At 34.8% G+C, this 26647-nt stretch overlaps 4 protein-coding genes across 7 annotated transcripts; 2 read left to right on the forward strand and 2 right to left on the reverse strand.

Moving 5' to 3' along the window:
* Positions 1-729: 729 nt before the first annotated feature.
* On the reverse strand, positions 730-7711 carry LOC105164841 (uncharacterized). Of its 3 annotated transcripts, XM_011083638.3 has the most exons (14): positions 7606-7711; positions 6837-6966; positions 6640-6694; positions 6244-6332; positions 5919-5943; positions 5795-5833; positions 4823-4940; positions 4184-4311; positions 3584-3935; positions 3107-3195; positions 2876-3026; positions 2026-2799; positions 1843-1908; positions 730-1305 (listed from the first exon to the last, which is right to left on the reverse strand). In XM_011083638.3, exons 2-14 carry the CDS (start codon positions 6918-6920, stop codon positions 984-986), a joined length of 2292 nt encoding a protein of 763 aa, XP_011081940.3. In that variant the 5' UTR covers positions 6921-6966; positions 7606-7711; the 3' UTR covers positions 730-983. The 3 variants fall into 3 exon arrangements, with proteins under 3 accessions (XP_011081940.3, XP_088737982.1, XP_088737983.1); XM_088881856.1 differs by lacking the exons at positions 5919-5943; positions 6244-6332; positions 6640-6694; positions 6837-6966; positions 7606-7711 and adding an exon at positions 5473-5555; XM_088881857.1 differs by lacking the exons at positions 5795-5833; positions 5919-5943; positions 6244-6332; ... (1 more) ...; positions 6837-6966; positions 7606-7711 and adding an exon at positions 5018-5466.
* A 1282-nt stretch (positions 7712-8993) lies between these two features.
* Positions 8994-13473, forward strand: LOC105164840 (uncharacterized). Of its 2 annotated transcripts, none has more exons than XM_011083634.3 (3): positions 8994-11808; positions 12569-12904; positions 13154-13473. In XM_011083634.3, the coding sequence occupies exon 1, from the start codon at positions 9131-9133 to the stop codon at positions 11708-11710; it is 2580 nt and encodes an 859-aa protein (XP_011081936.1). In that variant the 5' UTR covers positions 8994-9130; the 3' UTR covers positions 11711-11808; positions 12569-12904; positions 13154-13473. The 2 variants fall into 2 exon arrangements, with proteins under 2 accessions (XP_011081936.1, XP_011081937.1); XM_011083635.3 differs by having other exon boundaries at positions 13176-13473.
* Positions 13474-19129: 5656 nt separating this feature from the next.
* LOC105165074 (premnaspirodiene oxygenase) lies at positions 19130-21074 on the forward strand. Its single transcript, XM_020694218.2, has 2 exons — positions 19130-20116; positions 20200-21074. Exons 1-2 carry the CDS (start codon positions 19211-19213, stop codon positions 20812-20814), a joined length of 1521 nt encoding a protein of 506 aa, XP_020549877.2. The 5' UTR covers positions 19130-19210; the 3' UTR covers positions 20815-21074.
* Positions 21075-23351: 2277 nt separating this feature from the next.
* On the reverse strand, positions 23352-25991 carry LOC105165073 (viridiflorene synthase). The gene is made up of 7 exons (XM_011083946.3): positions 25784-25991; positions 25329-25593; positions 24855-25227; positions 24552-24770; positions 24295-24433; positions 23946-24191; positions 23352-23849 (listed from the first exon to the last, which is right to left on the reverse strand). The coding sequence occupies exons 1-7, from the start codon at positions 25904-25906 to the stop codon at positions 23532-23534; spliced, it is 1683 nt and encodes a 560-aa protein (XP_011082248.1). The 5' UTR covers positions 25907-25991; the 3' UTR covers positions 23352-23531.
* Between the last annotated feature and the right edge of the window lie 656 nt (positions 25992-26647).

The raw sequence follows: 26647 nt of genomic DNA on the forward strand, positions 1-26647 counted from the left end.
ACTAACTGTAATTTTTAAAACTACAGAAATCTACGTGTAATTACATCAAACATCAAGGGAGAGGACTATAATTATCCCTAAGTATTAAATGTAATTCTATTTTTAAATTATAATTTCATTTAATTATATTTAAAAAGAATACATGTAATCATTAATTGGTGTAGTACAAATATATAATACAAAAGTGAGAAAAGAATCACACAAAAGATGACCCCTTCCTTTTCTCAAGCGGAAACCTTAGCAGCTGGATGGTTTGAATTCTTGGGCGCTTGGGCTTGAGAACTAGAAAATCCTTATACTACATTGCATTTTCTATTATATTTAATATATTTATATAATATTTAAGAAACACTACACACAACATTATGTATATTTTAAATACCATAAAAATGTTTATAAGATGTACAATGAAGGATCGAATCCATCAATTGACTCATCTTACTGGATATGGAATAAAAATTTTCCCAAAATCAAAGTTGATTCCTGATGGGTTTTGGCCGAGGCCGTTCAACCGACTGAATCCAACTAAAAACATCCTCTAGCAGCCGTCTGCGAAGAATTATATTACAAATTATCTAGTACATGCACCTCCAATTGCACATAAATATCACTCAACGCTGACTGGCATAAACAGTAACTCTAATGAGTCCAACGCAAGCAAATGACTCATGTTCAAAACATCTTGATAGTTGAGTGGATGTTCAGAAGCTAAAAGGAATTTATAAAAAATACAGTGAAAATCTGCATGCATAAAACCCTTGAAAAGATGTAAAGGCCTTGAACATTCTAACGAACATATACATTCAAGTACATATCATGGTTAATAAAACTCAACAATCACAACTACTAATGCCTCAAACGCACTGTTACACATTAAGAAAGTTGAACCTAACAAGAGCGAAAAATATAATATAAAGAGTTTAGGAAAGCAAGGCCTAAGCCAGCTTGCAAAGCCCATGGACTCAACCATCACAGCCATGTCATTAATCCCGGCCAGAATCGGCTGAGCCATCTCCATATGAGACCAGACCCGTCTTCCGTGGGGGACTTCCAGATGATGACCTTGAGTTGCCTTTGTCCGAATGCCTTGGGGATTGTGAATCCCGTGAAGACCGCGATTTAGATCTGCTTCTGCTCGTTGAAGGAGGAGACTTTCGCCTTTCACCATGTGGTGAACCTCGATACCTCTCAACCGAAGATCGACTACGAATAGGGCTCCGGCTACGGCTATAACGATGGCTGCGATAGCGTATTGGACTGCGAGACACACTAGGACTACGAGTCCTGCTTCTCCTGCCCCTATATCTGCAAAAAGTTTAACCAGGAACTTGAAAGAGGGTAAACGTCAAATTGCAAGCATAAGCAGCCTATTGTTGAGATCTCCTAGTTTATGAAGAATTGGAGACCAACTTACCTAATTAACTTCAAGCAACAGAGCTCAGATTAGCCTTGTTTAGAAACTAATATGGGGGCAGCACAAAAACATACCATGCCATTAGGTATGCAAAAAAGTGGTACTGACCACCCTACGTCAAAATATACGTACTTAAGAAGAAGCCTAGGGGTCATGCACGTGATAGAGGTTCAACCAGCAGAACCAATTAACCTCATCCTAGGTGAACACACATGATGGCTCTATTATAATTTCCCACTATGCAAAGCATACAAGAAAACAGAAGATGCTTTGACAAATCAACCAACTCAACCCAATGAATTTCACGTCAACTTTAGCTACTAAAGCTGCCAGGAATGCCCAAAACGGAAAGTGGCAAAAGCCAAAAAACAGAAGAAAGTGATGCACGAGTACTGAAGCAAAGTTAATAATGCATAACAATCACGGACCTGGGAGGAGTTCGTCCTCGAGGTGGACTCCTGTAACGCCTAGGAGACCTTCTGTAACTTGAATATCTACATGTTAAAAGCAGAGACAATAACAAAAGGAACAAAAGTCCTGGAAATCAGAAAACACCAGTTGTGGGTGTACATGCGTTTGAATGGACAATGAGGGGGATGGCTGATGCTTACCGGTCACGTTCACTTCTACCACCGTAATGATATGATCTTATAGGGGAACGATCAGGAGAGCGACTCCGGTAACGCCGGACATAAGAGTACTGGTCACTAAAGCCCCTTCCTCTTCTAATGCGTTTGGGCGATCCATCAGCAGAACGACTTCTTGATGAGCTTCTACCACGATCAGTGGCAGGAGACCTTGCCCTACGGCTGGCACCTACAGGACTCCTTGAGTAGCTGAGGCGAGTATTCCTGCTGGGTGCCCTGACTGGACTTTGGGTAGGGCTTCTCCTAGGTGGAGCCCTACCAGAGCTTCTACTCATACTTCTGCGTGACGATCTTCTAGGGCTTCTGCTTAAGCTCCTAGGAGAGGGCTTACCCGAGCTCCTGCTTAAACTACGTCGAGAGGATCTCACGGGACTCCGACTAGCCGACCTCAATGATGACCTCCTGGATGAGGTTCTTGGTGGAGTCCGTGCAACTCTTCTGGGAGGAGAAACTGTGGCACTTCTACTACGGCTTTGTCGAGGAGAGCTTACTGGGGGGCTCATGCTGCCACTTCTTCCCTTCTTGCTCCTTGGTGGACTTCCTATTGGACTCCTGCTTCTACTTCTAACAGGACTGTTACTCCTGCTTCTGTCAGAGATCTGCTGGGGCCTCCTGCTAACACTGGGACTTCGGCTCCTGCTATGTTTTGAACCAACTCCTGGAGTTCTATGAGTGCTCCTCCTAGGACTAGTGCTCGTACTCTTACTCATGGCTCTTCTAGGACTTAAGCTTTGACTCCTAACATTAGACTTTAGATAAATGACCAGATCGTGGAGAATAAGCATAAGCAAGATGAAGTTTAAAGGAAACAAACCTAGATTTGCTCCGACGATCCTCTACTAGATCAGGTTGTCTATCAGCTCTTTGATCAGATCCTATTTCTAGTCCAACACCATTACTTTGATGATCCCCATTTTCTGCCGGGAACTCACCCTCTTCCCTTTCAGACACGTCAACTGCCTCTCCTACAGGGATATTGCATAATGATAAGAATGACAATTTACTCAAATGAAAAAGATCTAACAAAGGATAACAGCTATCTTGCCAGAGCCTTTGCGCTTCCCATCCAATGCAGCATTCTCCTCAGAACTACTTCCACTTTTGCTAGCACTCTCACTATCTGAGGCACTATCCCTACAATGTTTTCCACACGATCAAAGTTAAAAATCATATAAAATCGTCATCATAAACAATGCGACAGGCATACAGTTAAAAGGTTGCAACCAGCAATCTGAAATGGCCTTGTTTCAATATGCATATCAGCAGGTCATTGCAGCAAATAAAGTACAGATACAGATTCAAATCAATATTCATCCACATATCATCAATCAAGAGCAAACTAATGATTGTTTTGGACTCAAATGATCAGAGAATTCTAGCGAACACCATTTTATGAAACTCATACAAATCAAATAATATATTTATTTGGAAACATAAATATCAATATCTGAAGGGGCATAATAGAACATCTAGAATATCAACTAGAATAATAAGTAGGTCTGAACAATGACGCTGCTACTACCTTTTCAATTTACGTCTGATCTTTTTATCACGCCTTCTACGACGTCTTTCATGTCGCCTATCCTTCCTTCTCCTATGCCCATGCCTATCCCTCTTAGCTCTCTTCCTTTTCTTGCGTCTATCAACACTTGATGCGCTAGTGTCACTTAAAGAGGTAGCATATGAATCAGAACCACTATCAGATTCAGAAGACTCCATATCAGCACCCGATGAACTATCCGATTCAGATGTGTGATATCTTCTTCTTTTCCTCCTCTTCTTTGAAGATTTCTTGTGCTTTCCCTTTCGTTTTGCTTCATTGTTATTTTCTTCACTGAAATCCCCCGTTTTCAACTTATTCACCTTCTTTCTATCTGCACAGACAAAGGAATCAATGGCTAAGAAATACACAAAACATATAAAAACCCAATTAATAATATGGCAAGGCCCTTACAAAAACAAACTCCATTATTCACCAATTCTAAAAAAGGAAAAGTGAATTAAAGAAATGAACATAAAACAATACAAGAGCCTGATATAGCACCACTGCCATAACTCCCCAAAAGGAAAAGATTTTTCATCTGATGTAAGTGTATAAATTTGAAGCAGCACTGTTTCTTACCATCATGTAATTGTCCAGAATTTATTATTTTCACAGTCACAGAAGGTTTCCCCTCTTCATCCCCAGCATTTTCAATCTTCTTCAACACTTCATGCCCATCGACAAGTTCACCAAAGACAACACATTTCCTGTAGATCAGATAACAACAATCAATCAAGGGAAACACAAAGAGCAAAGATATACATGTCAAACAAACTAGAATAAAAACAGAAAAAATGTCTCCTTAAGTAGCTGGCTGAAAAACAAGTTCGGTTATACCCAGCAGATATACATGTCAAATGAGTAACGCAAAGAGGTTGAATTCATCCTATATGCAACATCAAGAAGGTATTCGGAAACATCTGCCTTCATTTGGACATTAAAAGGCCAAGGTTCTCAGCGAAATACAAATCCAGTAATTTTCAAGCTTAGAACATGTAACTAAACAGGAAGATCCACAGAATCTTATATCTTTTATAAAGTACAGTAACAAGGAAAAAGGACTTTTGACAGGATCATCTAGATAAGTGGACAGTTGTTAATGATAATTGAGCAACTAGCATCAAAGGCGTTATAGGAGAAATACATGATATTTCAATACTAATGCTCTGACAAGCACGAAAAGTTAATTGAATTTGCAGAAAGAACAGAAGAGGAAACCTATCAAGACGACGATCAGCCTTAAAGGTGACGCTGAACAGCGAGCCCCGCTCGTCTCTGTCAGCAATTGCCATAGATAATAAACCAGGGCCATCATGTTTCAGTTTTGGAGATTCATCTGAAAGATATTAATAGTTTTAAGTAGCTATTTCTTTATGAAAACTGGAAAAGGGTATAAATAATCCTCGACAATACCAGCACATGAAGCGATTCATACGACACATATGCCAAACAGTCCATCAACTCCAAAAAGAAGAAACACAAAGAAATATGCCTATACTCTGCTGCATCAAAGAGAATAAGCAAAATATCTCCATAGCTCCTGTTGCCACTAATAAACAGTAGCAGAGCGCAGTGCATCAGTGATGATTTGGTCTTACATTTCTTAAAACAGTAGCATACCACAGTGTAAACACAGCCTCCTGTGCAACTAACAAGAAAAAACAGATCTTTCAAGAAGAAAATCCTAAAAACAGCAGCTGAACTACTGACGGAAATTTCTTTAGGTCTCAACTCTCAAGTAGTTTAGCAACTTTTGTCAATCACACATTAAAACACCAGGAATGATATAAGGATGAAGCAACATAAAGTGTTGAACAAAATGCAAAACCAAGGATGTACAAGGCAGACAAAACATTTAGATTTCCTACCATTGTGAGAGAAAACAATTGTTCCAATATCATTTGGATTGAAGCTCCAACGCAGCGAGAATAAGATCAAAGTCAGCCACAACCTTCACAGGCAATAGAAAAGGAAATCCACTTGCTCTCAAGACAAAAAGAAATAAAAATAAAGAAACATATAAATGGGTCTACCTTGTTCATAAGTTTTTTTGTTAACCACTATATACATTTCAAAATTGGAGGTTGCAGACACACATGATTTCTATAGGTAGTTATCAGTTCTAAACAAGAAAACATTTTTTTAAAGATATACATTAAAAGGAGAAACAAAGTAAGAGCAGACTGTTACCTGGAAACTTCCCATCATATATACTTTCTCCATAGTTGCCTGCGAAGTAAGAGATAAAGTTCAAGTTATACAGCAGAAAAACGGAACAAGAGTATATTATAATACCAGCAACATCGTAACATACCATCTTGACGAAGAAAATCCCCTCCCTGCAAAATAGTTAAATGACATTAATAAGAAATCAGTAGAAATATAATACTTATTCATAACAAATTTCACAGCAAGCTTCAGTGAATCTTATGAACTTAACAATTTAGTAAAAACAACCTTAAAACTATATCACAAGAAAAGCAGTCATGACCATCTGCCCTGTCACAGGATAAACGAGATAGCTGACTAATATATAAAGACCAGTTATCATTTATTTTCAACCAAACACATGTGCTTGAGCAAATTGATCGTATGAGACATACGTTTCCTCAACTCAAAAGAGAAAGTGAGCAACATACCTGAGCCAAATGTCCTTTCTCAATACGATGAAAAAATGTTCCTTTGTAGTGTAGTGGCTTCCCAGTTTTAGCACTAACACCTTTTTCACCTGAGGAATGGGATGCATGAGATTAGCCTGATTAGGAATTAGGCATATATCCTCCTCTAATAGGGATAAGAGCTAACAAGACCAAATAATCAAGTTGAGATCTCTTGAGAAAACTTATTAGCATTGTACAACAACAAGCTCACTGAACACTGGGTTTTAAGGAAAATGGACTACATACTTCAATATAACTCTGGCTTCAAGAAACCTAGACAGACCACATAAAACTGGGAGTAATAAAATGAAAAGAAGCAACCACAAAGCCGTAGGGTGAGAATAAAAGTAGCAAAGAGATAAAGGGCAAAGCCACCTGTACAAAGAGCGCGAAAATTTTCAGCAGTCCTGGGAGCAACATCAGTGAAGAGCTGCATTGCAGGGAGAACAAAAAAGCATACCGGACCAGAATATCCAATTTAGTGAAGAATGCAGTGCACTGATTAAAATGAAGTTAAATTTTTTAATAAAGTTGTAATTTAAAGAAATAAAAGTTAGAACATAATAAGATACCTCAAAAATCATCCTTTCAACAGGATCTCCATCAATCGACACATCCAAAAACACTAGCTGTTTCTTCCCTTTAGTTTTCTCCATGCTCCAACTTCACTAATTCACACAAACATCAATAATATCTGCCAATCTAGTTAGCAAAAAATACCATGTGAGAATATTTACAAACAAACCCTTCTGAAGTAATGACCAAGCAAAATATCCAACTCAGAAGCATACAACCAATACCAATTTCAAAAGTAGTGGACCAGAAAAAAAAGAAGAAAAACACACAAAGAGGTACAGTTCATGCAATCGGGTTAAAGATTTTCAAGCTAATTTGGTTTCCTACTATATGCAATCATTGCTCAAAGGTGATTGTCTCCCCGGCGGTAATGGCCGAAGGGGGAGCACCTCAACGACACCCACCATTAAACCACCTCAATGTCAAGAGAACTTACACAACAACTAAATCTAGGCGGACACGCACAAATACACACAATTACACCGAACAACTGAATTCAGAAACATATCCGCAACCCACCAAAATCACCGAAAACGGGTTTACGGAAATCTAATACATCAATAATCTGGATTTACTAGAACTACAAGGCAAAATTAAAACTTCAATTACACCTGAAAACCCGCAAAAGAACAAACTGAAAAGGAGAGGCCAATCCATAAAATCAAACACCAATATGAATCCAGTGTCAACAATCTAGCAAGGATTATAAACAGAGAACTGAGTGTGTGTACGTATGTATGTGGTCAGGGGTAGGGTTTTGCGCACCTGAGAAACGACAGCTCCTTTCCCCTCCACAGAAATGTGACGATGAGAGAGAGTGAGTGTGAGAACAAAGAGATTGATAAAAACCTAGACTTAAATTTTAATTTCCTTTAATGTCCCCGAAATAGATATATGAATCGGCCTATTATTTTAGGTGGAATTTTCAAATTATCTTTATTATCCCCTATTTTTTAATTTATTCATACTCATTAAATTAAAAACTGAAATCAATTGGTTTGTTTTTCAGTTGATTATTCATTTATGTTAAAACAAAATAGATATAACACGTTTAATTTATTTTTAATATATTAATATTTATTTAATACATTGTAAAACAATCATATCTTAAAAATAATCAAATTTTATGGTTTAAATATATCGATTGTAAAGTTATATTTTGACCTGAATTTAAATTTAATCTCTGATCAAACTAAAGATGAAATGAAAGAATATACTATGAATCTCAAATTTAACTAAATTTAAATATGGTGAGCTCCATATCCAATAAAGTTCATTTCAAACCTAATCAATTACTCATAAGAGCATGTGTTGCTTGGTTTGATCAATTTGGTCGGGACTAGTAATTTAGGCTAGTCCCAAATTTACTTTGAATGATTCAAACTTGATGTTATTGAAGAGCCATTATAGTTATAATGTACGGACGCTTTAAAAAAATATTTGGTGTTGTATCGGACATAAATATACCTTGACAAATATTGAACGTGTGGGACATAACATTCACGTATCAAACAATATAAAAGGAAAAAGAAAAAAATAACATAGTGATGGACACATTTTGAGTTTTTTTTCTTTATAATTGCAAAAAAATTAGGTTGTCTTTAAAAATAAAAGAGAGAGTTGTGAGCTTAGAAAAAATAAAATAATTAATTCACTCCTTGCAGATTAAGAATTTTTTGATTAAATTATGATAAGTTTGAGAGATGGCCATGATGATTTGATAAATTTGAAGGTTAATTTTATTTTCATTACGTACGTTTTTTAAAATAAACTGATTATATATATGTTTTAAGTTCATTTGATTAAGAATGTAAATATAAAACATGCTTATTTTATGTTTTATCTTAATATTTAAATTTTATGAGAAAGTGAGAATATATAATAAAACATATATTACATATAATTGTGTTAGTATCTTGTCGTATTGTAATTTTCAACTTTTTTGTATCATTACATTCATATTGTATTCGAGTTCGTGTCCATACATCATAGTCTGACTGTATAGCTATTGTTCCCAAAAGGCAATTTGAATTTTTGGCCAAATAATCAAATGTGGTTTATTTATTTTTTATCAACTTACTGAAAGAAATAAAAAAAAATACATCTTTTATTGAATAATAATCAATCATATAAGTGCAGATTTTAGAGATGGAAAGTTGAAAGAGAAAAAAGGCAGGCTGGAGAAAACAGAAAAAAGATAAGGAAAACACGTAGCCAAGGGTTTATTAGGGCTTTGGGGTTCTTCCACTTCCCACTGCCTGTCTTCTCCGAAGGAAAACTAACAGCGACGATGAAGTCCTTGGTTCCTTTTCCTTCGTCGTCTTCTTCAGTTCATTCAAGACTGCTACTCTCGTTCAGCCAATACAAGTGTTTATCATCTGCATCTTCTTCTTCTTCCTCCATCGGGGAAATTGCCGGTGTACCCGTCCGGAGCTCTGATTCTGTTGAAGCAAACCCAGCTTCAGAACCCCAAAACTCAATCAAGATCCAAACTTTTCAAAATCCATTTGCTGATAACACACGATTAAGCCAAATCTATGTTGTCGACACCCTTTTATCTCATATAAACGACCCTTTGGCCGCTCTTGAGTACTTCAGGTCGGTTGAGAAACAGCCCGGTTTCGTGCGAGAAATTGGGGATTCGTTCTTCGTGCTGCTTCACATTCTGGTAAGTTCCCGTGATCATCACGGTGCAGCTAGGAATTTGCTTAATAACTACTTGTCCGGTGATTCTGCCCCCTCCGGTGTTGTACTTGTTGATCGCTTGATTAACTGTTCGGAAAGATTTGGTTTTGGCCTGAAGCCGCGGGTTTTTGATTACTTGTTGAATGGGTATGTTAAAGCACGGCGTTATAAAGATGCAGAAGATTGTTTCTATTTATTGGTTTCTCGTGGCATAACGCCACATGTCCGTATTTTGAATAATTTCTTGAGCTCATTGATTAGGTCAAATATGATTGACGAAGCAAGGGGATTGTTCAGGGACATAGTTAGAAAGAAACAAACTTATGATTGTGCAACTGTGTACATGATGATGTGCTCTGCTCTGAGAGAAGATAAGGTGGAAGAGGCTCAAAAGTACTTTATGGATGCAAAGATTAGTGGAATCAAGCTTGATCTTCCTGTTTATTGCACTGCAGTTCGGGCCGCTTGTATGAAACTGGAGAGCAATGTTGCATGTGGCTTGTTGAATGAGATGAAGGAGAGGGGTTGGGTTCCTTCTGAGGGTACATTTACACATGTAATATGTACTTGTGTGAAGCAGAGGAATATGATGGAAGCATTAAGGCTGAAGGATGAGATGATTAACAGTGGACATTCCATGAATGTGGTGGTTGCTACTAGCTTGATGAAGGGCTACTATCAGCAGGGCAATCTCCGCAGCTCTTTGGCACTGTTTGATAAGATTGTTGAAGATGGAGTTGCTCCAAACAAGGTCACCTATGCAGTCCTCATAGAAGGTTGCTGTATTGATAGAAACATGGTGAAGGCTAAAGAGTTATACATGCAAATGAAATCCGCAGGTATTCCACCAACTGTCTATATCGTAAATTCCCTTATTAGAGGGTACTTACAAGCTCAATTGACGGATGAGGCAATGATGTTATTTGATGAGGCTGTTAAGGATGGCATGGCCAATGTTTTCACTTATAATAATCTAATATCCTGGTTCTGTGAAGGGGGAAGGGTAGATGATGCTTGCAGGATATGGGATAAAATGATTGATCAGGGGGTTGAACCAACTGTGGTTTCCTATAACACTATGATTATGGGGAACTGCAGAAAAGGGAATGTGGATGTCGCATTGGAGTTACTTTCTGAAATGACTGAAAGGAATTTGAAAGCAAATGTTTTCACATATAGTATATTGGTGGATGGGTATTTCAAAAAAGGTGAAACTGAAAGGGCCATTGGACTGTTTGATCATATGGTGAGTTTGGGGATTGCCCCAACTGATGTCACATTCAATACAGTCATCAGTGGGTTGTGCAAAGTTGGCCAAACCACTGTAGCAAAAGCTAGAATGGAAAAGTTTGTATCGATGGGTTTTATTCCCATTTGCATGACTTATAATAGCCTCATTGATGGATTTGTAAAGGAAGGTGATATGAACACTGCACTGGCTGTTTACAGGGAGATGTGTGAAGCTGGCCTTTTCCCCGATGTTGTTACTTATACCACTTTGATCGATGGGTTCTGTAAAAGACAAAATATAGATGTTGCATTAAAGATGCATAATGAAATGCGTGCTAAAGGTATTCAAATGGATATAACTGCGTATAATGTTCTTATTGATGCCTTTTGCAAAAGAGGTGACATGAAGAGGGCATATGAACTTTTTGATGAGATCCTAGAAGTTGGTCTATCTCCAAATACGGCTGTTTACAATACCATGATTGGTGGGTTTAGGGGCCTGTTTAATATGGAAGCAGCACTTGATTTGTATAAGAGAATGAAAAATGAGGGGATTCAATGTGATTTGGCAACATATACCACTTTGATTGATGGGTTGCTAAAGGTTGGAAATATACTGCTCGCATCGGACTTGTATCAGGAGATGCTTGCCAAGGATATATTACCGGATGTTGTTACATTCTCTGTTTTAGTACGTGGTCTTTGTAATAAAGGACAATTGAAAAATGCTCGCAAGATCCTGGAAGAGATGCTTAAAAAGAGCATCACTCCTAATGTACTGATTTATAATACACTAATTGCTGGATATTTCAGAGAGGGCAATTTGCAAGAGGCTTTTAGGTTGCATGATGAAATGCTTGACAGAGGTCTTGCACCTGACGATACCACTTATGACATTCTTGTAAGTGGAAAGTTCAAAGAGAACAGCTCTCCGCTGGGAGCTTTAAGTGTATGAATTGTCACCTTGGTATCATTGACAGTCTACTTTTGTTGCTTCAAAGAACAAAATTTCCTTGCAAGGACTTCAAAATGGAGTGTTCAAATCCATGGAAGGTAATCGTTCTCATTATTATTGTTGTCAACTTAGGCTGTCCTTGTGCTTTAGAATAACATTTCTCTTGCTCTTTATTTGTTTTCATTTTCATTGTTATCTTTGATTTAGATTTAATGCACAACTTTATTTGGAGACCGATTTTTCTTACTTGGTCGCCTTTGCACATTGCATAATTGCTTACTGCATTGTCCTTTCATGATCAAAGAATAATTGAAACTTTCTGAATTTAAGTTTCTACATGTAAAACTCATGCTTTCAAATGCTATGAAATAAGATTTTGCTGTATAATTCTGAATTTCCTTTCCTGTATTGGCTACAATGTTCAATTCAAGGGATCCTTGTTTCTAGAGACTGTTAGAACCATTAATATCTGGTTCTTTTGAATGTTAAAGAGTCACCTCTTAAAACTGGAAAGTGATGAGAATGCTAATTGGATCTTTGTAGTGCTTGAAATCTCTGTTAACATGACGAAATGGTTTAATTCTTGTCTTGGTGTTCTTCTCATGAAAAATAGTAAGAGCAACTGGCATACTCCATTTGGACTTTTAACTGCAAAACCTTTCCTCAAGCAGATCTAGTCTTAATAAGATGAGGAACAAAAAGTTGGATTTTTCTTTCTCTTCCATCAGGTATACACTTTTTGCAGGATGACGATGATGTCTTCTGCCAACGGGCACGCAATATTTGATAAATTCTAGGAAAAGGCCGATAGAGAAGCTTTCCAAGTAAATTTTATTCTATAATTTCTTCCTATTGCAGGTCTACAGGAGAAGTCATTGTTGTTGTAAGCTTCAATGCAGCCTTTTGGGCTTGAGGCCTTATGCGGACATGCTGAGAAGTTAAAATGAATGACACGATGAATTCTGGATTTAACTGCTTCAAATATTTTAGGATATATGGAACTCATCTTTGGCCAGAAATTGAAGACCACGAGTTTTCGCTTTCTGTTGTTGCAGCTGGATCAAAGTAAAGAAATATATGGAGCTCAGGTACATGGTGTGTTAAACCATCTCCAAGTGTGGAACTTACACCAAGTAAGTCACCAAGTTGCAAAACTAACGAGCATCTCTGGGACAAAATAGATACCTTTTACTGGTGAGATTGAAAAAACTTCTCATTCTCACATTAAACATCAATATCAGTTGTAAACAGTTTATATTTATAAAATCTTAATTATAGCTTGAGTTCCCTTTCAGTTGCTCTGTTTGTTTGTTGCGACTGAGAAGTCGCAAAATTTTCACCTAATTGAGTTTATTTTTATTCTTTTTGTCATCCCTGTGCATTTTTATCATTTCCATTATAAAGATAAGCAAGTCAAGACTAATGTAACCACATTTCTTACAGAGTTCGGGCTCTTTTGCTGCAGAAGTTCTTGCAGCGTTGGGACTGTGGATAAAAAGCGAGAGGGCGACCGTCCATGAATCAAAATATGACACTATTCTTTGATTTATGGATGGGTCAAGTAAAGATGCAGGCAACTAGCACTCGGGATGAGTTCTTATAGATTTGAGACCAGACCAGACCTGCCCTGCCCTGTCCCGAACCCAAAAAATTGGAAGGTTGAGATGAAGCTACACTCATTTTGTAAATTTTAAAAAATATAAGACGTTTAATTATTATTATTATTATTATTCACAATAATTCATCAAAACCAGTTTTTACAAGGATCTTTGTAAACCATTTCTCTGATTTTCCTCTTTAGTTACAAGAAAATCATTCATGCTCATGGTGGGACTCTGCATGCTGGAGCAGGGCCCATCGATGAGCACGTCAAATAAGTAATTGCGGCTTTGCCATGTCCGAAAGACTATTGCCACCTGCTAGCGAGACGAGCTGAGAATGGGCTAAAAATCAATTGAATTGAATCTTTTATTTTTTATTTTATATAATATATATGGATTACAGTGTATAAATATTAATCATCTATTTATTTAAAAAAATATTTTATATAGGTGATATGTATATATTAAGAAAAATTAGAGAATATAATAGAATCTGCATAGGAAAATAAGGCACAAGCTTGAGTGGGCGGCAAGGCCGTCGCCATCCATTTGCCTAGACGATGAGGTTGTGTGACCTTGCATCGCCCTTGTTTCGCCGTCTATTTGTGTAGACGGTGAGGTCGTCCTGCAAAAAGGGAGTGACCTCGCAAATAGGTAGACGGTGAGGTCGTCCTGCAAAAAGGGAGTGACCTCGCATCTATTTGCGTAGACGATGAGGTTGTGTGACCTCGCATCGCCCTTGTTTCGCCGTCTATTTGCGTAGACGGTGAGGTCGTCCTGCAAAAAGGGAGTGACCTCGCATTGCCTTTGTTTTGCCGCCCCTTTGTAGAAGATGGCCAAATCTAGGCGATGTTGCCTCATCATTGAGTGCCATCTTCGGCCATTAGTGGCCAGCGACAAAGAAAAAGAAAAAAATTATTTTTTAAAAATAAAAATATTTTAAATAATATTTATAATAAATAATATAATATAGAATAATTAACATAATATAATTTGTTAGTATTTTGATATTTAATTAGTGTATTTTATGGAAAATAAAATTTATTGAAATATATTTAATTATTAAAAAAATAATTTAATTAATAATATATAATTATTATAAGTAGTTTTTATATTTCGTATGAATTTTTAAATTGAAAATAATTTTACTATATTAAATTTGTATTATGTTAGTTTTAAAAATATTATAATTGTTTTTATATTTAAATTATATTTTATACTTCCTTCTTCTCCATGTCTTCTTTTACTTACAAACTTTTATATTTTAAATAAACCTACAATTGTAATTTATTTTTTTGTCTCGCACTTTACCTTACATTTACTTCTTCTCATAGACTTATTTTCTTTCTCCTCACCTTAATTATATGTTTATATCTTTTTAATTTTTTTTTAATCTCATATTATAATTTTTTTTATATGCTCGAAGGATCGCGTGCAACAACTATTAATAATTTATAAAAATAAAATATTATTTTAAAAAATAATAATCACCCCACCTCCCCTGCTCCCCTTTCCCCCTTAGAGGGGGCAATGGCGGTGACTCTAGTCCTTGTCTCGGTGACATTGATCGCCCATACCAGAAATAGGTCGTCCCCAAAAAGCGGAGGGGGACAATGTTGCCCAAATGTGGTGGGCGACGAAATCTCCCTCTTGCTGCCATGGAAAATGGTAGTGGCAGCGGTTGGCGCCGGCCTCCTCACCCCTAGCAATGGTGGTCGCCCTCGTTGATGGGCAACATGGGTAAGGAGGGCGCCCTCCTCCAAAGCTGCTGCCATTTTTTTTTTTAAAAAGTTAATTTTAATTAATTATATAATTACAAAAATATTAATATAATTATATAATTATATATTTACACACAGATACATATATTATTAATAAAATATTTATATATTATTTTAAGTTTTATTAAATTATATATATATTTTATAATAGGGATAGTTACACAAACTAGTCCTGCCTTTTGGAAGATTACAGAAACGACTCCTGATAGCTTTTAAAAACCAAACATACCCCTGTTGACTAGGTCAATCTTGAAAATAATTTTTCAAGGATAGAAATGCCCTCAGGGAGTTTCTGTAATTATCAAAAGGTAAAATATGTGTCAAAGTAATATTTATGAAGATGAGTAATATGACCACATATATATTTTTTTTATTATTTATACCATTTTTTCTTTTTATTTTTATTTTTTAATTATTTTATTAATTTTGTTTTATTGAGTCTCTATATAAAATTGTACTTTTTAATAATAAGATATTCAATTATTCAATTAATATATAATAAAATTAGTTAACAAAATTATAATTTTAAATAAAAAATTATCACATTTGTATAAAATTATTTGAAATTATTAAAATTAAAAAGTTAATTATTATCTATTTTCATTTATAACTATATTTTTTTAAAATAAAAATTAAAAATAATTTATGTATTTGATATAAATCTAATTAGAATTAATAAAATAAATAAATTAATTTATTAAATTATATTTTAATAAAACGGGTAGGGTGGACATGGCAGTGTAGTTAGAAAAGAAGGGATGTATTTTTTAAAATAAATATTTTAATAATTTAAAATATATTTTTAATAAATTATTTATTTTATTAATTAATATGATTTATATAAAATACATAAATTATTTAATTTTAGTTTTAGTAAAGTTTAGTCATAAATAAAAATAGAGGATCTTTTAATTTTAATAATTTTACCAAGGGATAACTTATATAATTTAATATTTTAATTATTGAAAGGTGCAAATTTATATAGAGATTCAATAAAAAAAATAATATAATAATTTATATTTAAATTAAAAATTAGTATAAATAATTAAAAAATACATAGGATCATATTACTCATCTTAAAAAAATTACTTTGACACTCTTTCTACCTTTTGATAAATACAGAAACACTCCTAAGGACATTATGTTCTTGAAAAAGTATTTTAAAGGTTGACCTAGTGAACAAGGACATTTTTAGATTTTAAAGGCTGCTGAGGGTGGTTTTTGTAATTTTTTAAAAAGCAGGAGTGGATGTAAAAAAATAATAAGTAAGAAGGTGTAAATATAATTATCCCTATATAATATTATATTATGGGAGAGATAAGAGCAAAATCATAAAAAGAAATGCATGTTTCAGACCCATAGTCGCAGTCACCGCAAGTGTACCACCAACTTTGGTTCCTCATTTTTCGAATTATTTTTCATATTACAGGGAGTGTAACTGATACTTTATTTTTCTCAAATTTTTTTTTTGAACATTTCTAATGACAAAGGAGGTTTTTGTATTTATCCTTATTGTGTATATTTGACCAATTTAATATCCTTGACTGGCTTAAGTCCGACGATGAAAGGTGTGAACAGTTTTAGGTACATGCAGCATAATATTTTATTAGTACAGATATTTCGGTACTTGCTTGCCCGTCAACTTCCGTTATTAGTTCAATAATACAAGTCATTAATGCTTGAATATAATCTTGAAAATATGTTCCCTTTTTTTTTTTTTTTTTTTTCCAGTTTTTCTCATTGAAACCAACTTAATTAATAAATTTATAATTAGATCAGAAAAACGGGGAGGTACCCTTCATCTTCACAATTTATTTTAAAAAAATTATAGTCCAAATCAGATTTGATCGAATTAATTAAATTTTTCCGCGGGTAGTTAGCAGGAGTTCCAAGTCACTAGTTTACAATAATATCAATCACTAAAAATTCCGAATTCCAGAACCTTAATTGTAGACTTCTACAATCCATGCCGTCGCTAGTTAATTACTCGGAATAATTTATAATGCAACTTGAAATATTATTTATCAATAAAGACCAATTTAATTAATTTTTTTATCGGGTTCATAGTAATGAGGGCGTTTGCATGTACTGCTATTAGAAGACATACACAAATGGATCGAGTCTGGTTGAATCTAAATCAATTATATGATAAGTGTAATATAATTGTCGTATGATTAGTATACAATTTAGAAAAATAACCCATCACATACAAGTGTATTATACTTGTAGTACGATCGATTTATTCAAGTTAAATTTAATTTGAATAAGAATTTTTCTTTACAAAATTATACTACATTAATTTCTCATTATATATAATGTTTTGAATTAGATTGTATATAATGTACGTATACTACGAATATAATAGTTCAGGTCATTGCTAACTGAAATAAAATTATATGGACGGAAGTTAGGTCAAAATTTGTATCCTCTGGAGGAATTCTAAGAAAGACAGGTGACAAAATAATGGAGTTGAAGCAATTGAAAAGTAAATAATAATGAGAAGACCTCTTCAATATTTTTGAAAAATTTGAGGTTGAAAATAGTTTTGCTGAACGAATCTTTTAACAAAATTACCAGTTATTTAACAGAAAAGATTCATAATATTAGTTTAGGTAAACCAAGTTTGAAACTGGCTAACATTTGAGCTGTCTCAAAAGCTTACAAGACTCGACCTAGAAAAATCCTATCATTTCAGTAATAATCCGAAAGCATATTAGGCCCAAGAGATAACTACTGAAAATAAAAAAAATAGTTAAAGTTGATTGAAAAATTAAAAAAATCTAAAGAATCACCCAAGACGATGGTTAAAATGATGAAATTACACAACGAACGACGACCCCTCTAAATGTTGTGAGGGCTTGGATTTCTCCTCCTGAAGATGGCCGAAACGGTAGGTAGATCGTCCCATAACTCTAATTGGATCAAAAGTTATAACTGTTTAAAGTTTTATCATCAAATCACGCAATCAAAACGCTAAACCTTGTACCTGACCAAACGCTCCAAAAATACATGCACCTCTTATTCTACATCACAAAAACGAAATAACCAAGAATAGAAATTTAAAAAGCTGGAAAATACATATAGTTAATGAATTATTAAATTTAAGAAATTCCTAAATGAGAAGATAAGAGTAGAGATAAGAGTCAACTTGAAGAGAAAAATCCAAATCCGGCTCCGGTACTGGGTGCCCATCTTCTTAATATTATTATTAGTCCGTAATATAGAACTAATTTTTAATGTCACCCCTTAGCAAATTTGGGTCTCCAATTGGGAAAACTGAGACAGATACGTTACTTTCAGACTGTTTGAAATTCATCCCAATAAACCAAATGGTCTGCCCCTGCCCCACTACGATTAATCGACATTCTCGATCGAGTTCAAGACTTTTGGCACGTCAAGTTGTTCCCATGCTGCATTGTCGTACCATTCCTCTTCTAGGATTAATTATCTTATTGACATTCATTCCATGATTAATAATACTTTAAAAATTAAGGAACGCAAATTATTAGAACAAAAAAGAAAAATTGAAACAGGTATAACAAGTGTGCATGGTTGATGAATATCAGTGATTTCAATAATTAATAATCTGTGGATGGTGATACGACGTGTCCCAGTAACATGCGTATAATTAATATGTATTTTTATTAAAATTATATTTAACTTATTTGCAAATAGTGGCGTGTTTGATCGTATATTGATATGATATAGAGATGTGATGGAAAATCTGATGAGTCCCACTGCAAAAATGTAAAGGGAAATAAATAACAAGAAGACATGAAATTAGTAGGAAATTATAGGAATGCCGGCGGCCAATGACGGTCAAGAGTTAAATGGAACAATTCATTCATATTCAACTTTGGAGACTTCATATGAAGAAATTAAGGTATGGTAATTTATCTCATATTCACACAATAAATATATTATAATTATTATATAATTGATTGACATTTGATCAAGTCTAATCTAGATTAGAATTTTTCTAAATTCAAAGGTTTTCCACTATATATATGGAACATTTTTGCATGCAAACTCCATCAAATCAAACCCATAACCAGCAGCAATAAGTGATCGTAGAGCAATATCCAGCTGCATTATTCCTCTTTCCCTATATCCCTGACATGGAGCTTCAGTTACCATTTAACTTCACTGCTTCCATCATCCTCCTCTCCTTCATCTTCATCATAGTGAAGGAATGGAAGAAATCAAAATCAGTTAAGAAGAAAAAGTTGCCTCCTGGTCCCTGGAAACTCCCTTTGATTGGGCACTTGCTCCATGTTGTAGGTTCACTTCCTCACCATTCTCTTAGGGACTTGTCCAACAAGTATGGCCCTCTCATGCACCTCAAGTTCGGTGAAGTCTCGACCATCGTTGTTTCTTCACCTAAAGTGGCCAAAGAGGTGCTCAAAACTGTAGACCCCGCATGCGCTGACAGGCCACAAAGCCTAGCCAGTCAGATCATGTGGTACAACTATATCGACATTGCGTTTAGCCCTTATGGAGAGTACTGGCGGCAAATGCGCAAAATATGCATTTTGGAGCTTTTGAGTGTTAAGAACGTGCGTTCTTTCGATTACATCAGGAAGGACGAGGCCTCTCGTCTCGTTGAATCCATTCGGGCGAGCTCTGGGAGGCCAATCAACCTGACCGACAAGACTTTCTTGTTCACCAGTGCCATCACTTGCAGAGCTGCGTTTGGTAAAGTGTTGAAGGACAGGGAAACACTAATCAGCTTGCTCAAGGAAGCAGTTGTCTTGGCAGGTGGCTTTGATATGGCTGATTTGTTCCCTTCACTAAAGATACTTAACATCATCAACTGGAACAAGTACAAGCTTTTGAAGATGCGCAGCAAGATGGACGCAATTCTCGACAGACTAATTGACGAGCACAAAGATAACCTCGCGACATCAAAGAAAGGCAACGGGGAGATGGGAAGTGAAGATTTGGTTGATGTTCTGTTGAGATTGAAGCAAAGTGGAGAATTTGAGTTTCCAATAGCCAACAACAACATCAAAGCAGTCCTATTTGTAAGACGACATGACTGTTGATATATATATATATATATATATTCTCTCTTTGTGACAGAGATTTATAAATTGTTTTCTCACAGGACATGTTTTCTGCTGGAACGGAGACCTCTTCGACGACTGTTGATTGGGCCATGGCAGAACTAATGAGAAACCCGCACGTTCTGGCAAAGGCGCAGGCTGAGGTAAGAGAAACATTTAAAGGAAAGGAAACGATCGAAGAGTGCGATGTGCATGCGCTGAAGTACCTGAAATTGGTAATAAAAGAAACTCTAAGAATGCACCCTCCGATCCCTTTACTCCCAAGAGCATGCAGAGAGGAATGTGAGGTTGAGGGGTACACCATACCTCTCAAGGCCAAAGTCATGGTCAACACTTGGGCCATGGGAAGAGACCCCAACTATTGGCCTCAGCCCGAAAACTTCAAGCCCGAAAGGTTTGAGGAGAACTCCATTGATTACTTGGGAGCCCACTATCAGTATCTGCCATTCGGGTCGGGCAGGAGGATTTGCCCCGGGATGACATTTGGGTTGGCCAATGTGGAGCTTCCTTTGGCTCAGCTTCTGTATCACTTTGATTGGAAGCTTCCAAATGGAATGAAACCTAGTGACATGGATATGGCTGATGCTGAAGGAATTGCTGTCGGACGAAAACACAATCTCCTCGTCATTCCCACTCCCTATATACCTGAGAATTAAATCCGACCAAAGGTGGCGGCCCGAAATCTTGAGTACCATCTGATCTTTGGCGCTGGAAGAAATATATCTGTATTTAAATTAATTATTACTCGGTCGTTTAATGTTGTGAACATATAAAAGTAAGTGCAGTATTAAATAAGTATGATAGTGTTGTACTTGTTTCTTACAATGTAATCTATGATTTCTTTATTGAGGTTTTGTAGTTGTTTCACGTACCTCAGTAAGATGAGTGATTAATTCTTTTGTACAAGATTGATTAATTTTATTTGTGGGGTGCGTTGGTGTTCTTGAGGTGAAAGATTAGTACAAAATTAATTAATGGCGTGTGGCAAATATAACCATAGTGTTTGGATTCTTTTGAGTATTTTATTATCTTTTGTAGAGATAGAGACAGAAAAATAAAGATTAGTAAATATGTATTAGAGATAGTATGTATATTTGGATTTGTTTTAGGAGATAATTTAAAATAAGTATTGTATGTTTAATATTGTATTTTTGGAGACAAACGTTACTGTTTATTATATAATTATTGTCTAATCATGTCTTCTTATATATATTTATGTACATGTGTGTGTATATATATATGTATTATGTTAAAATAGTTAAAAACACCCAAATAAAAACAAACATAATACATATTTCTGGGGAATAAGAAGGTTGCTGTGGTACCAAGTAATTGTACAAACATAATTAAGTAAAGATGTTAGATTAAAAGGAAAACTAGACTCCTTTTTATGAGGTTTGATCTAATTATACGTAAGTCCTTCTTAAAAATTTACATTTAGTATCCATAAAATTTGCTTTCGTTTAACAAATAGGTTAATTTGTGAAAAATTATTGAATTTATTGATTTAAAAAAATGAATAAAAATACAATTATTGATATTTGTCAGACGGAAGCAAACTTTAAATATACGAAATGTAATTTTTTCAAATTATAGAGAGCTTATGTATAATTACACTAAATTTGAAAGGAAAAGAGTGTAATAATCCCTAGTTAAATCACTTTTCTTAATGCAGTAAATAAATAAGGAGAATCAATTTAATAATTAAGATGTATGGCTTTCGATAATAGATAGAAACATGGTACTAAATTATATATTTGTAATTGACCATATCACTAATTAAATCATTTCATGGAAAATGGACCTCTTATGTCAATGCATTGAATTAAGAAATTGGACGTACGTTCCGGTTCGAATTGTAAATATATATATATCGATTGCATTGAAGAGAAAAGCTACATAGTAAATGCATTATTATGTAGACTTGACTTAATTACGTTAATTATTAATGTAAAGTTAATATGACCCTGACAATATTTCCTTTTTTCCATGGAAATTTATATTTTATTTTGATCTTATATGATAGCCCAATTAAAATATTAAAAATTGTCGCTTTCTTTTTTCTTTATTTTAATCTTTTTGGATCAGTACATCCAACTTAAATCAGGCTGTCAACTCAATTAACCCAAGACATGTGGCTACAATTTTATCGCATATAATCAATTATAGTTATAAGAAAATTGGATACAAAATTTAGATTATTCACCACGAAAATTATTAGCATTATAGCTATGAATCATAGTAAATATTTATTTCACAACTTTTAATCGTAATAAATATTTTAGCTTCATTTGTAAAAATCACGATCAACAATCGTTTTGTAAGTGTGATTAATAATTATTTATTTTTAATTATGATAACTAATTATGATTAAATGCTAAATTTTTTCTGGTGCATGTACTATTACTGAAATTATTATAAATTTCCCTTTTTTGTACAATACAAGCTTTTGCATTTGAAATTATTTGAACATCTTTGTCCATCTTCTACGATTACGATTTCAACACGTCAATTTCAATATGGTCCATTTAATCAGGCACCTTAAATCTCAATCTTCATTTGTTCTTTCTTTATTTTTTATTACAACATGAATGAGGTGGAGAACTTATGTTTGAAACCAAGAATTCAAGTTTGAATGTAGTAAATTTTGAAGTAGTCCTGAATCATAAAAAATTCAAGTTTGAATGAAGTAGTCTTGAATCCAGACGTCATACATCTCCTATCTTGTTACCTAAATGATTACATCCAAATTACAATAATTGAAGTTTTAAAATATCTCAAATATTGTATTTAATGTAAAAATATACTAATAATGGTCATTAAAATTTGAGTGTGGTATTATTTTAGTAATTGATTTATAATTCATCACCCTTTTTTTTTTTTTTTCTCATATCTAAAATTTTATTCTACTTCATAATCTTTTAAAACATTTTTTAAGGGAAAAATTCTCAAAAAAATAAAATAAATAATATAATACTAGCATTTGTTAATTATGAATAAAATTTTAGGATATTGCTATATGTGTCAATTTATTTTTCTAACTTCTTTTTTTTTTTTTAAAAAAATAAACCAGTAGGTCTCAAATCAATCAAATAGATTATAATTGTGAGACTTTTTTCACTATTTAAAATTGAACTTTATGTTGGTCATATCAACAATAAAACTAATATAAAGTACATAAAAGTGTTCGACATAATTTAAAAATAAATATTCTATTTATTTTTTCAATCTAGAAAAAAAAAAGATGTGACAAACCTTTACATGGACATTCGATTTCGGTGATGCATTAATAAATATTAATCATCTACCTAACACATAAATGAATGAAGAAAACAAATTTGAATGAATTGGACAAAATAATTAACGTATGTGATTAGCAAGAAACTGGGCAGCTGCAAACATTGAAGGAATCGACAAGCAATCCAGTAATAAGGGGCTTCAACACTTTCTCGGGATGAGTATAGCCATCTTGATTGTGCTTGTAAACAACATCGATCAGTCGGGACAGATTCACAACTCTTTTCAGAACCTCCATTGAAACTGATTTTTCCTTCACACATTCCTCGTTCATATCCTTCCATGCATTCTCAGCAATGTTCTTAAATTCCTCCATTGCCTCTTCCTCGGATACTCCGTAGTCTTTCATGTAGCACTCGATCCCCGTCGCACTTTGTCCTCTTTTCTTCTCAATCTGTGAAATTATCCGACATGTCAGAATGAGATCAGAAGCATATATTTGTGTACGTGTGTTTTTGGTAATGAGTTTGAAATATTTTTATATATATACCTCGTAAGTTGCTACATCATCGACAATCCGGCAAATAGTGACATTAGCTACTTGAATTTTGGGTTTTCCTACAAGCCAATCGAAAGCTTCCTTTGTAACAGCGTTCATGCCGATGAAAGACGTGGCTGCCAGCAGGTAATATGTGCTGGTAATGAAGCCATTGGTCATATAATCAGCAAAGGGAGGCATGTATCCTTCAATGAACCACTTTGCCTCAATGTTGTAACTCCTCACTATCTCTTTCATCTGTTCAAAATGTACATGATCAGAACTATACATTAAGTTTTATTTTCTCGTACATAACATCATATTATATATTGAAATTAGGACAAGTGTTCATCACACGTACTGTTGCTTTTGCGTAATGAACAGCGAATGATCTTCCTTGTTGTCTTAATTCTTGCTCGTACTGATCATAAAGATCCAAAAGAACTGTATAGCATATCTTCATGTAGTCTGGGAGTCTATCCGTTTCCTTAATATCCCATCTGATAGATCAGAAACAGAAAAGAAACTATAGTTATATATATATAATTGATTCTGGTTAATCCAAGAAATAATTAGACCGGCAAGCTATATATAGGGTCATATCTATGTAATATGTACCTTTCTATTGCATCGGTGAAAATTTCAAGCTCGTCAATGGTACCATATGAATCATAAGTATCATCTATTACTGAGATCATGGCGATAGTTTTAGCCAGCATGACACGAGCACGTGAGTATTGAGGCTCAAAATACACCCCCAATGTCCAGAAATAGCATTCCACCACTCTATCTCTTGCATATGAAAGTTTGGAAACAAGGTCCAATTCCTTCCACCACCTGCATGCCAGCCACCAACCAGCAAGATTTAGACATGTAGTCAAATTAGAACCAAAACAAGCACATACCTAACTATTTAAGTACCTTGACAATTCACAGAGTTCTCTCCTATGCAGCATTTGCAATAAATTGAAGTCCAATTTTGCAAGCCTCAACAAGGAATCATTCTTTGATTCATATTCTTCGTAGACAGATATGTAATGACGTGCCTCCACCCTTGGGATGCCTCGTTGCAGGCATTGCTCCAAGGCATGTGCCACCTGTTCCTTGAAAGGAGAGCTCAAATGTGGAGCAATGGACTCAAGATGAGCAGTTGTGAAAGCAAGAGCCTTGTCCAAAATGTCTTCCTCTCGTGTTTGTAAATGGGCTGCTTCATATAGACTCAACAGACCCTTAGGGTCGGCCCTCAGTGAATTCTTGAATTTACCATCATTTTCCATAAACTTTTCGAAAATTCCTGTTTTCACAACGGCATTTATTAATATCGTCTTACAAGTAGGAATCTGTTAAAAAATAGAACATTTTGGCCAGCTTATTATACGGATTGAATTTAATTACCTGAAGAGATGGGATGACCATGTTGCCGTAGTAACCTAAAGTAAAGAGCAACAGTGTGTAAATCATCGCTTTCAAAGCTGGAACGCGCGTTGTAGAAGTTCAGTATCTGTTCTTCGATTTCTGTTTCAAAATGATATGAAATGCCGAGGCGCTCAATACTGTCTATCAAGTTCAGCTTTTCAGCCATATTTTTGTTGTGTGCTACAATCATCTTCCTGACCTTTTCCCTCAATAATTCAATTTCTTGTGCATAAAATTCGACAACCTGACGGGGCATAAGAACAAAATTAGTACATGATAGTTGATGTCATAAAGTCTACATTACTTAATTTCAGCTACTCCACAGAGATCAATTAGAAGGTTTGCATGCAACATGAGTTTTAATGATCAGTAGCAAGAACCGATAGATATACACGTACCGAAACAGGCTACAGGTAGGAAAATATGTATAATACCTGATTGTCAATGGAAACTGAAGTGAAAAGATCGCCCCATAGACTAGGTGAGAAGTTAGCCAACGGGCGAACGATCTCTTGTTGATAGTTTACAACATTTTCAACTGTAGCTGAGGCCATCATCTAAAATAATGTACTATAATTTGATAACTTTATCTAAGGGAAGAAATGGATTAATTCTGAAGCTGCTGAGTGTTGTGATTTCTAATGTTTGTTGCAATTCACAATGCCGGGAGCATTACGATCTTTTTATAGCGGTGAGTAATGTAAAATTTCCAACCTCGTGTCTTTGACAGGAATAAAATTTATGGATGCCCATTGTTTACCGCAACAATTGGGATCAAAGTCAGTTGATGAAGGATGCTTCCATGTCATTTCCATAATTACAAAATTTAGTGAGGTATTCAGTTCTAGATCATGACTTGGAAAAATTTCTGTCGTACATGGTTGGATGACAAATAGAATGTAATATACTATGTTGACTGGTAGAAGTCTCCAAATTCCTACTCTAAAGGGATTAATTTTCAGACAAGGAAAACTTATAACATGGGACTAATTTTCTGTTGTATGGAATGAGTCCAACTTTACAGGGTCCGCTAATCTTTTCCTCTTTGTTGAATATCTACATGCAAAATCATACTTACGTGAAATGCTTCTGATCAAAGCGAGTTTTTTAGTATATCTTTTTCTCAAATTAAAACTATTTTTGAAGAAGTTATGTACTAAAGCAACTGTTTTATCTCGACGAAAAATTGAATCAAGAGTGGGGGCGCCAGCACTGGTCACATCACTGACCCAATTTACAAGTTAGAAGACCTGATGAATTGTCAAGCCAAAGCTGGTCAAATTTTTCGTTGTAATTAA

Source organism: Sesamum indicum, linkage group LG6, assembly GCF_026168435.1.
Source record: "Sesamum indicum cultivar Baizhima isolate 11 linkage group LG6, ASM2616843v1, whole genome shotgun sequence".
In the NCBI taxonomy this organism is placed as follows: domain Eukaryota; kingdom Viridiplantae; phylum Streptophyta; class Magnoliopsida; order Lamiales; family Pedaliaceae; genus Sesamum; species Sesamum indicum.